General features: G+C 65.1%; 1 protein-coding gene across 1 annotated transcript in view; it reads left to right on the forward strand.

Annotated features, from left to right (window-relative positions):
* The first annotated feature begins 2,860 nt into the window (after positions 1 to 2,860).
* ADGRA2 (adhesion G protein-coupled receptor A2) overlaps positions 2,861 to 16,449 on the forward strand; it is a 28,420-nt gene continuing 14,831 nt past the window's right edge. The window contains exons 1-2 of the mRNA XM_062597076.1: positions 2,861 to 3,084; positions 11,547 to 11,618. Coding sequence (XP_062453060.1) covers positions 2,861 to 3,084; positions 11,547 to 11,618 — 296 coding nt within the window. The remainder of the gene's footprint in view (positions 3,085 to 11,546; positions 11,619 to 16,449) is intronic.

Here is a 16,449-nt window from a genome sequence, read left to right on the forward strand (position 1 = left end):
GTTACCTTGTTGTCTCCCTTGCAGGAGAGTCATTAGAAGGGATCAGGGCTGGTGTTTGTCTGGGAAAGCACTGAGAGCACTTTGGAAATGGTTGAAAGAATCTCAACTCCATAGGGCTTAAACCATGTGGGAAGTGTTGTTTCAGCTCCTCTCGTCTTAGTGGTGATGGGTTGGGGTATTTCACATTTGTTATTGGTTTGGACAAGGTTTTGACTGTTCTTGGAGGTAATTTTATAGGAGATTGAAATTCTGAAGACCATGTACAGTGGCTTGATTGCTTCAATGTGTTGTGGAGAAAACTCCAGAGCTCTGATTGCCCTTGAATGCTGCCAGCACTGACCAATATCCTCCAGGGCCTGAGGTATGTGCCAAGGCCCATTCCTGTCCAAGCATGAGGAACTCTTAATTTGGTGCTGGGGTTTCCTAGGGCCCCTTCTCACCATGGTTATAGAATCACTACCCTTAGAAAGAGAAAGAAGAGGGGCACCAGTTGTGGTTTGGATCTGGGTCAGCGTTGCACTTGGTAAGAACATGAGTGCAAGCAGTTTTCTGGCTCTCAGTATGGCGGAGAAATGAAACAGGTCATTAAGGCAATGAAGGATAATCAGTGGGTGAGAGTGGTCTTGAGCAGCGAGGCCACCCACAGTGGCCCATCCAGCTCTGGACAATGTGTGAGCTTTTGCAGTCTCTCTGCTTGAGTTCATCTCGAGCAAATCAGTTCCGCAGCACTGGGCCATTCTCTCAGTAAGAGGTGTTGAAATTTTGTGTCTTGTTTCCAATTCTTGGGCTGATGGGCACAGACGCTAGCAGTTCTGAATGATGGCTCCTAGGGTCGTTTCAAATACTAGAGTTCTTGGATATCTTAATTTAGGGCTTGATCTAGTGAAAGAATGTTGCTAGGCCCTGTGCACAGCAGCATTTGCAGGATTGTATCCCTGATTGTCCATATTTGGTGCTGGGTTTGGTATATGTGAGTGCCTGTTGTCTTAAATCACTTCAGACGAGCAATTTCTTCCCTCCGTTGGAAGGGAGACACCTCGGGAGTGGAGTGGTCTTCATACTGTAGTTTACCTTTTCTGAAGAAGGAAGGAAGGAAAAGCACTCTTGCTTTCTGCGATGTTTTAAGTGGGAGGCAAAACTCACCATTTGGGGGTTTTGGAGAGAAAGAGACCTCTTTCCTCCCATTTGTCACAGCGAGTACTGTGCACATGCTCTCCGGGTCGCTCAAACCGGATACTGAGCATAAGTAGTTTCCTGTTGCTCTTCCAGTTTCAGTTGCAGGATCTGGGATCGGCATCCTGCAGCAATGAGCACTGAAGAGTAATGTCTGTAGTGGTGGAAATTTTGCTTGCAAAAAAAAAAAAATGTGGGTACACTCTCTGATTCTTGGTTTTACTAGCAAGTTGATACCAATCTCATATAGCTGGGCATTGGCTTATGCTCTCCTGAACATCCCAGATAAAAAGGCTTAAGTATTTTCTGTGATTTCCTTCAGGCAGAAGCCCTTGTGCCCATAGAGGGGGAGAAGGCTGCTAGTCCTTGTACAGGCAGGTTTCCTATATTGGTGAAAACATGGGGGACAGCACACTCGGAGTGGGAGGAGTGAACCTGCCCTGGCGCCCGCTTTCTGCCCGGACTGTCTCTGCTTGCATGCAGCTTTAGCATACCCTCCGCCCACCTTGTGAAGCAGATGGTGCTCCCAGAGCTACCCTGCAAGGAGCAAAGAGGTTGTGAAGGGCATGACTGGCTCCAGAGGGGTCCTTGCCCATCACTACCTTACTGGAGGGAGTGAGCACCTGGACAGGGACTGAATGTACATCCACATCAGTTGGAAAAATGAGGCTGTTGGCTGGGTAAGCAGCTAGTGAGCTCTGCGGGAACCTTGACTGCTTACGCTCCCAAAACAAAAATGCATGTGGAAGCGACTTGGGAGCGTGTGCTGATGAGTGTCTCCTCTTTCCAACGCCCACCACCGCAGCGAGATCTATTTATTTAGAGAAAGGAGTAAATTTCTTTTTCCCTTCAGGAATTATTGATCCTGGAGAGAAACCACATTCCCAGAGCAGTCTCCTGTCTTCCTTCTGTGACCCTCTTCCTCTGCTCCCTGGCGCAGGGGTCCTGGAGACTTCATTGCGTGCTTTTGATCCCTTTTGATTTGAAACTGCAGTGAGCCATGTCCATGGAGAAGATGAGCCCAGGGTGGAGAGAGGGTCATGGGGGAACACAAGAGGCAGAGGGGACGTGGGGGGGGGGGGAGCAGGAAGAACAATATTGAACTTAGCGTGAAAACCACTGAAGCAAACAGAAACTTGAAAGCAACAAGGGAAGAGTGTTAACTGCAGTGTGGAGGCCAGGGGGGAGCTGAGCAGGGCGACCATGAAGTGAACCGCGGCAGGTCGTGCGCGGGGGGTGCCGCAGGCCCGCACGGCGGAGGGGGCGCGGGGGGCCCGTCCGCCGTGCGGCGGCCGCTGCGCGCCCCGTGCGCGCCTCTGGGCTGCCCGCCGACGGGCGGTACGGACCGCATGCGCCCGGGGCTGCGCGGGGAGGGGGCTGCGGACCTCCCCCCGGCCTGCGCAGGGCTCCGGCTCTGCACGGCACGGAGCGTGCGGGCGCCGGCGCCAGCCCTCCGGGGCCCCGGCCGCGGCAGCGGGGCGGCCGCGGTGCCCGCCCGCGGCCCCGGCCGCGCCGTGCGCCCTGCCGGGGCCGGGGCGGGGCCGGGGCGGGCCGGGGGAGGCGCCAGGGCCGGCGGCGGCGGAGCGCGGCGAGCGGGGGAGGCGCCGCCGGAGCCGCCCCGGGGAGCGGGGCGGCGGCGGGCGCGGAGCCGGAGCCCCTGCGCGGCGCCGGGGCCGCTGCCGGGGCCATGCGGCGGGCGGCGGCGGCGCTGGTGCTGCTGGCGGCGGCGGCGCTGAGCGGCGGCGGCGCGGCGCGGAGCTGCCCCGCGCAGAGCCTCGGCTGCAAGTGCGCGGCGGAGCGGCCCAAGGCGCCCGGCGGCCCCGGCGCGCCCCGCCGCCGGGTGGTCTGCAGCGGCGGCGCCCTGCCCGCGCCGCCCGAGCCCCGCCTGCTGCCCGACGGCACCGCCACGCTGTGAGTACCGCGCCGCGCCGCCGCCCCGGCTCCGCGCCGCCGGCTCCCCCGGCGCCGCGGCTCCCCGGGCCGCCCCGCGTCCCCCCTCGAGGCCGCAGCCCCCGGCTCTGCTCCGCCGCCGCCGCCGCCTTCCCCCGGTGCCCGCCGCGGCTCTGCAGCCCCGGCGCACCGCTCCGCCCCGGCTCCGCTCCGCGGCCGGGGGTGCGCGGAGGGCGGGTGGCGGAGCCGCTCGGGGCGCCCCAGGCCGGCCCTGGCTGCGGCGAGCATCCGCCGGCTCGGCGGGGCGCCGGGCTGCGGAGCGGGGCAGCGCGCCCGGAGAAGGGCCGGCGGCTGCGGGCGCCCGCGGCCCCCTCGCCGGACCGCCCGGAACGGCCCGACCCGGCCCGGCCCGGCCCTCGGGCTGCTGGGGGGGGGGGGGGGCGCGCCCGAGGTGCCAGCGCTGCTGCGGGGCGGATGCTGGGAGAGGCGGCTGGTGCTTCCCCCCTCCGTGCGTGCGCGCTGCGCCGGGAGCTCCGCCAGCGCCGCGAGGGACCCGAGCAGCTCGCAGCGGGGCCGAGCAGCTCGGATCGCCTGTCCCCGCTCGGCCCGAGCAGCCGCCCAGCCCGCGGCCTCGCGGCTGCTCCCCGGGGCTGCCGGGAGCGGGGCGCAGCGTCGGGGCGCCGCGAGCCCCGCGCTCAGCGCCCTGCGCGCCCCCGGCTCCCCCTCGTCCCCTCCTGCGCTCGCGCCTCCCGGGTCCCCTCGTCTGAGCCCGCAACACCAGGGAGTGCAGCACAAACTGGGGCTTTCTGGGCAAAGAAAGTGGATCTGCAGCAAGGAAAAGCTTTTTTCTGCTCTGTGTAACTTTTAAGTTGTCCTTCAATGAGGTTTTGCTAATATGAAATAGCTGTAAAGGATCGCGCTCTCCCAGTATCCCGATGGTTGTCGAAGTCTGAAGCGTGAACCTGAACTGAAAATCCAGGAAACTGGCTCCTTTTCTATGCTTTCCTCTATAGCGTTTGGTATTTTGAGTGCTGGGGAAGGATGTTTTTGTTGTTTCAAAGAACTACTTTTAGTGGAGATATTTATTGAAAACAAATCCATAGTCGTATGCAGGTTTAGAGGATCTAAAGCTTTCATTTTCTCCCTTGCCCTTAGCGCAGGGGAAGGTCTGGGGTTTGAGCAGGCGCTGGCAGTCTGCGTGCCTGCTCCTTGTAGCAACGGATTTCAGCGTTTATTTATAACTGCAGAAGAGATGTTTGAATTAAAGTCTGGTTTGGAGGGTAGGGAGGCAGTGTCGCTGCTGGAGGAAACGCTGCTCTCGCCCGGCTTTTCGCCCCGCGGAGGCTGCTGTGCTGTGTTTGAGCTCCCGCCGCCGGCGAGCGCGCGGCAGCCCGTCGCGTGAGCCCCGGGCTCCGGGCACGCTGCCCGCCGGGGCCGGCGGCCGCGGGCCAGCGCCCCGCTGCGCGCACTCCAGCTTCTCATGCGAGCTGCAGCTCGCTTTGGCCGGGCTTTATTTAACACCCCAAACGAGAGGGGCTGCGAAGCGCGAGGGGATGCAGTCGCCGTCCGGGGAAGGGCTGGCGCGCGCTGGACCCGCCGCGCTCCTGCCTGCTCGCGCGTGCTCGAGCCCCCTTGGGCGCGATTCTGCATGCATGCCGGTGTCCCGTCAGCTATTTTTAAAGAGGCTGTTGGCTCTGCACGTGCAAGGGGCATCGCCTCGGCTGAGCGGTGACGTTCGTTTGTGGAAACAGGGTGTCCGCGAAGGCGTCTCCGGCTGGGCGCCCCGGTGGAGAGCAGCTGAGGGGGCCGGTCCTGCCGGGCAGCCGTGTGCCTCTGAAACATCTCTGATGCACAGGCTCCACGATTTAAAGCATAAGAGTAACGTTAAAAGCATGAATCATCCTGAAACAACAAAATTGATGATGTTCATCCTGGACTTCACTGCCATCGCAGGATGCCGGGACGCTGCGGAGGCGTGCGCTAGCTGCTTCTGCGGTTGTGTTCTCCTCAGACTGAGTTTTCTCTTAATTTCCTTTTTATTTCTGCCCTTCCTAACGTATCAGCCCGTTCTGACTGTCCACAGGGGCTTTGATTCCTTTGTCAGCTCCTATCTGGGAGAGGTATGTGGTGAATTGCCTGCTCTTGGGTTTTTTGGGTGTGAGCGAGCATAACTGCAGGGCTGAGCCCGGCACTGAGGCTTCAGCGCGGCGCTGAACGGCCCGGTAGCGGCTCCTGGAGCACCGCGTTGGCACGCAGGCTGAGGCGAGCCGCGCGTGCCCCGTGCGCAGTCCAGCCGAGAGGGACGGGGCGTTCTGGAGCCGTCCGCGCCGCGCTCGCGGGCTGCCTCCGGCGAGCCCCGGGGCTGCGGGGACTGTGCAGCGAACATTAGGGAATTACAAGATACCACTAAAACGTGACACGAAACCTACAGACGTAGGCAGAAACCTACAAATATGTGGTGACCCTGGACTCTGCTCTCTTGCAGTAAACATGATTTATTCTAAACTTTTTCCAGATGGAAAAATCAAAACCAGAGGCTCTGGGTTTGTGAGCATCTCCTGGGGCTGCTGGGCTCCGGGGTGCAGTCGGACGCCGGCGGAGGCAGCGAGCCCCAGCCGCGTGGGTGCGTGGCGAGGTTGTGTGCACCTTGGGAGCACCCCACTGGGAAAAGTGGCGTGTCGAGCGCCTGTGGGCAAGGCGGGTCGGAGCAGAGCTCCCGCGCCGTTCCCTGGGGATGCTGCGCGTCAGCACTAGATCAGTTGCTCTTCGAAGTCACAGGAAATTTGTGGTGTGTTTTGTGCAGAACAATGGCGCTGGGCACTTAAAAACGGAGCCTGGTTCCAGTCTTTATCAGGTCTGGGCTGGGAGCAGGAATGCATTAGTGCTAATGAGCAACCCTAATTCTGCGCCCAAGAAGGAGGCTCTTCCCGGCAGCCGCTGGCGTGGGAGAGCCCACTGCCCAGCCTGGCCGCGCGTGCCGGCTGCCCAGACGTGCTGGGGCGCGAGCGGGAGGTCTCTTGCGTTACGCATCTCTTGTTCGGTCTCTCTTTTAGTTTTTTCCCACACTCTCGGTTTACTTTATTTATCTTTAATTATTAGGCCTGCCCTGAGGAATCCAACCAGGCGGTCTCAGCGGCAGCTGCTGCTTATTTACTCCGCATGACTGAGAAGGCTGGTTGGCATCGCGGCGCACGGCGGGGCGGCCGGGGGAAAGGGTCCCCCGGACGGGGACATCTGCGAGCGGGGGGCCCCGGTCCTCCAGCAAGCACCGGGCGCCGCCGCAGCATCTCTACCAGCAGCTGGTGGAAAGCCCTGCGGACGGAGGACCCGCTCCCGGCGCTCCCGCCTCGTGCCTAGCAGAGCTGCGGCTCGTTTTCTTCTTCCCTTGGTCTCTCGTGGGGACGGCTGCTTCGCAGAGAGATAAAACCAAAGCCAACGTGATGCCAGCAGATGTTCAGCTGGAGAAATTAACTCCATGTGGGGAAGTGGCTTTGGCAGAAGAACAGACCTGATGTCGGAGGATTGCACGGCTCCGGGAATGGGGGTGCTGCGTGCTGGGAACCGTCTGCGGTGCTCTTTGCTGGCTGCGGTGCGGCCCCCGGGGCCGCCGCGTGGGCTTGGTCCCACAGGGCGATTCCCCTTGTGGATAGCCCTGGATCTCCACGGCAGTCCCAGCAACGTCCCGCGGGTCTTTGGTCTTACCCATGAACCTCCCATTGCGGGGGGGTGATCAGAGATGTCCACGTGCACGAGGCAGTTCTGGCCTGGGTAGATGCAGCGTGCTTTATGTAGTGAAGAAGCACTTCCTGCACCACGGAGTCAACGCTTTGCTCCGGTGCTGTAGAAGAGCACGTGCAAATGCTGAAGGGAGGTGCGTGCGGTTTAGCGAGGGGGATATTGGTCATACAGGCACAGTATCCCGGCGCGATCTGAGCAGACGTTAGGGGATGCACACGTGTGCTCTCGGACACCCGCTTCGCTTTATGACGATGGTCAGTTTGAGGTGAATTATTATTTGCATCTAGCTCAACACAGACGGAGTTGAGGGGGGAGGAAGAGGAGACGTGAACCGTAATAGATGGGCCCGTAGCTCCTTCTGACAGAGCGGCCCGTGGGGTCGGTGGCCCGTTTGGAGGATGAGCCCGATGACCCTCTCCTGCTTCTCTGCAAAGTGCCTCGCAGCTGCGCCTGCCGCGTGGGGACGTCGCTGCAAAGCCGCTGCGAGGTGACGGGACCCTTCAGACATGTATTAACAAGGCTTTAATTCCCTCCCCCTCCAAGTGACCCCTGTGCTAATAGCCTAATGGAAAAAGTACTGTATCCCTAACAAGACCCAGATAGCCGCGTTAGGCCGTGGCCAGCCCTGCTGTCACACAGGCAGGAGCCCAAACCTCTTCCAGATGTGGAATCCTAGAGCAGGCCTCATTTATGTGCACAGCTTGATTGCACTGAAATTACAGATTTTCTGCAGGGAATAGAGGGTTTTGACTTATGACCAATTTCCAGTTCTACTTGAACTCCCTTCTCCGAGTCCTGTTTATCCCGGACCCTGCAGATGGTTTCTTTCTGAGACCTTTTTCAGCTTTTTATTTGTTATTTATTGGGCTGCAGTTTTGGCAGGTTAGTTTTGTCTCCCTCCAAGCCTCGAAAAAACAGCGGAGCCGGCCGGCCCGGGGGCGAGGGCTTGCCCGCCGTGCCGTGCGGTGCCGTGCGGTGCCGTGCCCGGGGGTGGCGAGGGAGAGGACGTCCGTCTGCACCTCTCCGCAGCGGCTCGGGCAGCTCCTGCGTGGCTGCGCAGCCCAGGCACCCGCTCTGCGCCGGGAGCACCGGGGCTCCCTGGCTGAGCCCCTTGGCCGTGCAGGACGGAGCAGGGACGTGCCACGCGCGGGTGCAGTCGGCCTCGCCGGCCGGGGCCATCCGAGGCCGTGGCAGGGGCCGGGGGCGGTTGCAGAGGGACCCTGGGGTGCAGCGCCCGGCGCGGTGCTGCAGCGCCCGCGTGCTCCCCGGCGCGGCGGAGCGTCCCGGCTCCGAGCGGGGCGGAGGAGCCGGCCGAGCGGCTCGCGGCGTGTTTGGGAGCATCTGCTGAAGCCTCTGTTCGTTTGGAGAGCGAGAAAAACCACCAACAACAAAGAACGGGGCTTTTGGCATTTGCGGAGAGGGTTTGGAAACACGAATTCCAGAGGCGCAAATGCCTCCGTTATTGCGAGCGGGATGGTTTGAGGAAGCCCCTGGCAAACGCACGCCCGGCTATTTTGGGACACCGTCTGCAGGCTCTCGCCAGCCTGGGGAGTCCTTCCTCCCCCGTCCCTCTCCACGCGAAGGTCGTCCTTGCTTACGCCACTCCGACTCTGGACGTTTCACACTCTCTCTGGGGCTTATTTTTCCTGTGCTAACAAAAGCCAAGGGTTGGAACAATAATTTTCACCATCCGAAATAGCCGGGCGTGACGCGAGCCTGGAGGCAACGCCCTGGGCACGTCGCGGGGAAGGGAAGAGCCCTGCGGCGCGGCGCGGGGAGGCCGGCTGGCCGTGCCACCTCCGGGCCGGGCGGCCCCCCGCACGCCATCCCCTCCGGGGCGCGGGCTGGCAGCCACCGCGGGCTCCGGAGCCCTTCCCCAGCGCTTCGCGACTCGGCGCCGCTCACCAGCCCCGGCGCCGCCCCCCCCCCCCCCCCCCTTTCCCGAATCCCTTGCAAACCGCTGAGCTCTGCTCAGGGCACAGCCTCCGCCGTATCTGCTCTGAGCATATGCTTTGAATTAACGCACTTCGAGAGCGAGGCGTAGCTGGCCCTCCCCGCCCCCCGCGCCCGCACCCCCGTTATTGACCTCCGCTTGGATTTTCCTTTCTGCTGCGCGTCCCTACCCCGCTGGCCGGGCCCTGGCGAGGGCAGCTAGCATCTCGCTGCCTCCTTTTTTGGTTGGGTACATAGGAAGTTTATTGTTTTAGCAGCCCGGTTTCTGGAGCCATTATTTATCCAAGTGGATTCCAGCACACTTGAAAAAACAATCTTGTTTTTCACTTTTGGCTCCTCTTTCGAGATGAAGAAAGAAATCCCTCTATCTCGCTGCCGGCACGGATCCTCCGCAGCGGCCTCGCAGGGACTTGGCGCCCCGGATGAGCTGCCCTCGCTTCGAGCCTCGAAGCGGCTCAGTGCGAGGGATTTCTGGCGCGGGCGGCTTGTGTGCGGGGGGAGGAGAGAGGCTGCAAACCCCCCCGGCGCTCTCCCGAGGCGCGGGGCTGCTGCGGCGTCGGCCGCGGCGCGCGGCTCCCTCCGGCGACCTGCCCCTGCCCCGCGCCCGCCTGCCACCGAGGAGCCGCCGGCTGTTTCCATTTGACTCCGTGCTTTCGTTCTTAATCCCGGCATTGTCCGGAGAGGCTTTTCCAGCCGCCGCTCAATTAGCCGATTATCGTCCCGCCTGGCAGGGCCGCGCTCCTGGGGGGGGACGGGCATCCCGGCCGCCCGCCCGCGCGGCTGAGCGCTGCGTCGCGTACGACGGCGGCGTTTTTACGGGTCGCGCTCGCAGCCGGCCGAGCTGCAGGCGCCGGCGTGGTGCCCTGGCCGGGGCAGCGGCGCGGGAGCCCCGGCGCGAGCCGGGCTTGCTCTCGCGTTTTGGGGCTTCCCGGCTGATCTCTCATAACCGCGTCGCGCCGGAGCCCCGCGTGCTGCGGCGTCGCCTGCCGCCGCGCAGGGCCGGGAAGTCAGGCGAAGGCTGATGGGAACTGGCTGAAAAAACAAAGTCCGTTTCAGAACATAATATCCATAAAAATAGTGAAAACTAAACAAAACTGTGTTTGAAAACGGTCGGTTTTAATGGGGAAGAGCAATCTGGCTGGATTCCCCAGGAGGGGGGAAGAAGAGGAGCTAGGATTTCTATGCGGAAAATATTTCTCAGGAAGAAACCTTTCAATCAAGCTGTTATTATAATTGGTATGTTCATTTGCCAAATACTCGTTTTGGTCGAGGGTTTCCTAACGAAGCAAAAACAATGTTCCGAGCGGGAACGTAACTAGCTCCCCGGTGGCGCGGCGCTGGAAGACGAGTCCCGTGCGCGCGGGGAGAGCGCGGCGGAAGGGGAGGGTGGAGGGTCCGCAGCCCCCTCCGCCCGCAGCCCCCTCCGCCCGCAGCCCGGCGGGGCTGATTTTCCACCGCGGAAGCAGGGCACGGCTGTGGCCTGCTTTGTGAACCGTGCTGTCACCGCGGGAGGCAGGCGGGGACCTCGGAGGTCTCCGCGGCTTTTGCGTCCCCGGCTCCGGCTGGGCGCCCGGGGGAGCCTCCGCCGCGGCGCTGCGCGGCACCGGGCGCCCCGTTCCCGGGAGGCGGCGCTGCGGGAGGGCGTCCCCGTCCCTTCCCGGCCGCCGCGGCTCTTCCTGGGCCGTGGCCCGTCCCGGCTCCCCGGGGCTGCTGCGCCGTCGGTCCGAGGGTGCCGCGGGCAGGGCGCCCGGGGGTGCCGGGAAGCTGCGCCGCCGCCTGCAGCGGTCGCGGTAGCCGTGCGGGGCCGCGGCGGGGAGGGACGGGCATCCCACGTGTATTTTCCAGGCCATCAGCACTTGGATTCCTCACCCCGGAGCCTGGCTGCAGATCACACAGGATGCTGATTTCATCTTGGACGGCAAGATCCTTGCCTTTTAAGGAGGGGATTGCGTTTTTACGGCCGAGGCGGGGATGGTCCCAGGGGGCTGAGGAACAAAGCGGCACCCCCGCGCGCCCTGCGACCGGGGAGCCCCGAGGCTCCCGGCTGGTGAGGGGCTGGGCGAGCGCTGGGCGCCCCGCTGCTGGGAGCGTCCCCCGTCCCCGTGCCGCACGCAGCAGCCTCGCGCGCTCCGCGGCCCGGCCCGGCTCGGCCCCGCTGCCTCGCAGCGCGGCTGCGCCCGGGTCTGCTTTGCCCGGGGTGTCCTCTCTCCCCCTGCCCGGCTGCAAAAATGAACGGGCCGAGCTAAGGGCCGTGTGCTTTACCTTGCCGGCGGCTCCCCCGGGCGCGGGCAGCAGCGGAGGGGATGCCCAGCGCGAGGCCGAACGCCCTCGCGCTCCTCTGCCCCGTGCACGTGCCCGCGGCGAGGACCCACGGGGCCGGAGGTTGGCGGCGCTGGCCGGCTGCGGATCCTCCCTCCCTCCCGCCGCCGCCGAGGTGTGGAAGCAATTTGAGGGCTCGCGGTGTTGCCGGCCGTTTCCTCTCCCCGGCGGCGGTGCCCGCTGCCGGCCCCTCATTAGCGCAGGATGTGGCCGCCCGCTAATTGCTGCCGGAGGGCTCGGGGCCCTTCTCCCGCCGCCTGCCCCGGCTCCCGCAGGGCTTTGCCGCCGTGCGGGCTCTCCGCCGCAGCGCCCCGCGCACGCGCACCCCTGGGGCGTCCCAAAACGAGGGGCCGGCGAGCTGGACCCCTGGCTCGCCGGCCCCCGCGCGGTGCAAACCGCTGGGCCGCCGCAGCTCGACTAACGGTGCCTTTTCCCTCTCTCCCCTCCCCGCTCCCCTGCTGCCGTCCCCGCAGGCTGTTGAGCAACAACAAGATCACGGTGCTGAAGAACGGCTCTTTCTACGGACTGCGGGCCCTGGAGAAGCTGTGAGTGCCCGGCGGGGCGGGGGCCGCCGGCGGGGGGCCGGGAAAGCCGCAGCGGCGGCGGGGGGCCGGAGCCGCGCGCGGGGGCTGGAGCCGCGTCCCGCCAGCCCGCCCCGACGCCGGACCGGCCGAGCCTCCTCCCGCGCGCGCGGCCGGCCGGGTGCGCGCGAACGCAGCGGGGTTTTGTTGCCGGTCTCTAATCTCGTCTGTAAACATGGTGGAAAGTGTTTATTGCACTTCAGGCCCGGCGGCGCGGCGTGTCAGGGAACATCTGGCGGGCGTTAGCACGGGAGGCGCGCGGGCCGGGCGTCCGCGGGGCCAGCGCCTGGCGTGCCATGCCGTGCCGTGCCATGCCGTGCCACGCCATGCCGTGCCGCGCCATACCGCCGGAGCACCCTGGCGCTGGCGGGCCCGGCTCCGCGCCCACGGGCCGATGGGGGGTCCCACGTCCCGGGAGCCCCCAGCAGCAGCTCCGGGAGCCGCGGAGGGGCTGGAAGCCTCAGCGGGGGGCTCCGCTCCCTGGGGGCCGATATGAAAAGCGACATTGTCCCCCCGAACAAAGTCAACTTTCTTATCTCCCCATGAAAGGCATCTCTATGGTGGAGCTTTAATAAGGGGAGATTTATGGCCCCCATATGGATTCGATCTGTAGGTATGCAGGAGAGGGGACCGGCGCACTGAGGGCGTTTTGTTCCCGCGCGGCCCTTCGCAGGGTCTCACGCATTCCTGAGCAAAACGGGCTGGAAGCGCAGCCCGGGCCGGAGGGGGCTGCGGCGAGGAGAGGCCCCCGCCGCGCGGCCGCCTCCCGGGTGCCCTTGCAGCGGAGCAGCCCGGAGCCGGCCGCGGGGCGCGGGGACCCCCGGGGCAGGCGTGCAGGCGAGCGCTCCCCACGCCGCTCTGCGGCCGCTCGGCCAGCGGCCGGCCTGGGACGGTTACGGCCTGGCCGAGGAGACGATGCATGATCCCTGCAGCCCGGGGGGCTCACGGGGGGTCGCAGTTGCTCCCCTGGGGGAGCAGGACTAGCACAGGCCTGGAGTTCATTAGCTTGAACAAGGAAGCATTTATTAACGTGGATCTTGTTTGAGTTACAGGGTGTGCACCTGCCCAGGCCGAGAGCAGCACCCAGCTGCTCTGCCAGGGCTGTAGTGCAGCACGCGGGGGAGCCGGAGGCAGGCGGGTGCCGGCGCAAGGGGTGCACAGGACCCGCTGCGGGGTGTTGCATTGGGGTGCAGGAGCTGTGGCGTGCCCGGCTCCAGTGCAGGGCGTTGGGGTGCACAGGACCCGCTGTGGGGTGTTGCATTGGGGTGCAGGAGCTGTGGCGTGCCCGGCTCCAGTGCAGGGCGTTGGGGTGCACAGGACCCGCTGCGGGGTGTTGCATTGGGGTGCAGGAGCTGTGGCGTGCCCGGCTCCAGTGCAGGGCGTTGGGGTGCACAGGACCCGCTGCGGGGTGTTGCATTGGGGTGCAGGGCATTGGACTGGGGTGCAAGCACTGCAGGGCATGAGCTGCCCAGTGCAGAGTACTGGGGCTAGTTAGGGATTTCCAGACTATGTTAATCCTCGAGGGACTGTAGGGGTTAATCCGAAGCAGTCAGTCTTGGGGACCCGAGCTATTCTGCCTGGGTTCCTTCCATCCCGAATAGTCCATCCCTCCTCCCCTGCTGCTGCTTAAAGCATGGGGTCACCTCTGCCCTCCCTCCTGGCACCGAGCTCTCATTAACGGGGGGGATTAACGAGTGCGCACAGGCAGGGCGCAGCCTGAGACGTGGCAGCGAGAGCGACGCTGGGCACGCGGCCGTACGGGGCAGGGACACGGTGGAGCCCGAAGTCGCCATCCCGCTCGTCCCTTCCCTCCTGCTCCCTTCAACCCAGCACCGAAACCGCTGGTTTAATCAGGCTGGACCCGGGGGTGCCACAAATCTCTTTTAAAGTCTCGTTCTCCCGGTTGCGGGGGGCCAAGAGCCGCCCCGAGCGCCGTGCGCGAGCGCGGCGTTATCCTCCCGGTCACCCCTGCGTGCCGCAATCCCGCGCGGGGCCGGGGGCTGTCAGGGGGGGAGCGGGCGCGTGTCCGGGGCGCCCCAGCCGCCCGCCCCAGCGCCGGCCCCCGCTGCTGCCGGCGGGCATCGCGCCTCGCCGCTCCCGACCTAATTGCACTCGACGGCAGCTGTAATTGTTTTCATCGGCTCGGTGGGAGCCCCGGCGCGGCCGCCGCGGGCCGTGCCCCCCGGGCGGGCAGCGGGGGACCGCGCTCCTGCCGGCACCCGCCGCCCTTCGGGGCTTGTCCTGGGGGCTGGCACGGCCCCCCCAGAGCTGCTGGCTCTGGCCCTGCCGAGCCCCTCCGGCCTCCCCGGGTGCAGGGGGGCCGCGCTGCGCCCGTCTCCGCCGCGTGCCGCCGGTGCCGCCGCGGACGCCGCTTTTCGGGTCCGCAGCTTGGCATCGCTAATGATTTGTAGCGACGTAATGAGATTAATGAGTCTGAGCGGGGCTGGTATGCAGCCCGGGACGGCCGCTCTCATTAGGAGCGGCTCAGCCGGGAAAGGTCCTTTCGCCGCGGGCGCAGGGGCCGCGCGGGGCCGGGGTGCCCGTCCCGTCGCCGTGCGGATGTGCCGGTGTCCTGGCCGGAGCCCGGCTGCGTGCAGCTGACCCAAGCTCCCCGGGGGGGTTTGCACCCCGTCCCCGGCTGCTGCGGTGTCAGCAGGACGGGGCTGGAGCATGCGCCGGGGCAGTGCGCTTCTGCACCGAACCTGTCCCCACCGTGGGCTGCCGCTTGCCAGAGGTGCTGCGACGAGGCCCGGTGGGGAGGAGCTGGGGAAAGGAGCCGGCAGGGCCCGGTGCGGGACTCCGGGCTGGCACTGCAGCCGCGTGCGCGGGAGGGAGCCGGGCCAGGGCCCTGCGGCCGCTCTGCTGCTTTCTGCAGCGCTCCTAAGAAATGCAGGCAGGTTGCAGCAGCCTGGAGGTTACTGTGGGCCCCCGAGCGGAAAGCTGGAGAGGAAGAGAGGTGGGCAGCTGCCGAGGAGGCGAACCATGTTTGCTCGCTGCCGCACTGAAAGGCTCTCGTGTAAAAGCTGCCCAGAGCCCGAGAGAAAAGTAGCTTTCATAGTAAATCAATCCCATGCTCTGTAAACACTGGCTGGTGGTGCGCCCGGCTGAAAGCGGCTATTAACTTTCCTTACATGAAAGCGCTGGGAAGGTCCAAGAAATCCTCTCGCAGGAACTGATGTGCTGCACAAATACAGCAGGCAGGGCAGGCAAAACATGAACCGACTTCTCTGTTTGGCACCATCCGAGCGCTGGGAGCAAGCAGAGCGAAGCGCCCGAGCCGGATCCACAAGCTCTCAGCACGCCTGTCCGTCCGTCTGTCCGTCCGTCCATTGGACCAGGCTGGGCGGCTCTCGGGGGCGGCGGCTGGGGGTCCCCGGGCACACGTGGCGCCTCGCGAGTCTCGTGTCTGCAGAGCATCTCCCGGCCGGGCCGGGGGAGGAGGAAAGGGCTCGGGACCGCAGGAAACGCTAAGCCAAACAAAAGCGGTGCGGAGAGAAGAGCCTTATCATAAATCAGCAGCAGCCCCGGGCCCCTGGCCAGCGGCAGAGGAAGTGACCGAGCGAGGAATGTGCCCTGGCGCTGGGGCCGCCCCGCGAGCGCCGGCTCCCGGCCCGCTCCCCGGGGCCCGCGGGAGGGACGGGTCCGTGCCCGGGGCGCCGGTGTCCCCGGGCATCGGCGGCCGGCCCCGGCAGGGCCCGCGGGGGCGTTCTGCCTGGCAGTTTGTGTGCCGGCTGTGAGAGTTTTGGGTGCGTGTCCAAGGGGCTCTCCCGCGGGAGCGCGAGCCGGGCTGCGAGCTGCCGCCCGGTTTGCGAGGGGGGTGCCCAGGTGGGCTGCAGCGAGCGGATCCGGCCGGGTGTGGGTGCTGCTGGCCTGTCCTGGAAAGCGCTGACGGCGGAGGCCAGAGCGTGGTGGTGTCTCGGAGGTGCCGTGCGGTTGTCTCGGCGGTGCCGCGTGGGTGCCGCACAGGCGGCGGCGGTGTCCCAGGTGTGCGGAGCTGTTCCTTCAGCACCGCCGCTCACCTGGGCCCCGCGCCCGGCCCTGTGCGCTGGCCACGCACAGGGTGTGCGCTAGAGCTGGGTAGACTCGGGGTGTGCACGCTGGAGCTGGCTGGATGTGGGATGTGCACGCTGGAGCCGGCTGGATGTGGGGTGTGCACGCTGGAGCTGGCTGGATGTGGGATGTGCGCACTGGAGCCGGCTGGATGGAGGTGTGCACGCTGGAGCTGGCTGGATGTGGGATGTGCGCGCTGGAGCCGGCTGGATGGAGGTGTGCACGCTGGAGCTGGCTGGATGTGGGATGTGCACGCTGGAGCTGGCTGGATGGAGGTGTGCACACTGGAGCTGGCTGGATGTGGGATGTGCACGCTGGAGCTGGCTGGATGGAGGTGTGCACGCTGGAGCCGGCTGGATGTGGGATGTGCGCGCTGGAGCTGGCTGGATGGAGGTGTGCACGCTGGAGCCGGCTGGATGTGGGATGTGCGCGCTGGAGCTGGCTGGATGTGGGATGTGCGCGCTGGAGCCGGCTGGATGGAGGTGTGCACGCTGGAGCTGGCTGGATGTGGGATGTGCGCGCTGGAGCTGGCTGGATGGAGGTGTGCACGCTGGAGCCGGCTGGATGTGGGATGTGCGCGCTGGAGCTGGCTGGATGGAGGTGTGCACGCTGGAGCCGGCTGGATGTGGGATGTGCGCGCTGGAGCTGGCTGGATGGAGGTGTGCACGCTGGAGCCGGCTGGATGTGGGATGTGCGCGCTGGAGCTGGGCAGATGCAGGGCGTGCTGAAGCCAGCTGGATGAGGC

This window comes from Rhea pennata, chromosome 28, assembly GCF_028389875.1.
Source record: "Rhea pennata isolate bPtePen1 chromosome 28, bPtePen1.pri, whole genome shotgun sequence".
Lineage (NCBI taxonomy): Eukaryota > Metazoa > Chordata > Aves > Rheiformes > Rheidae > Rhea > Rhea pennata.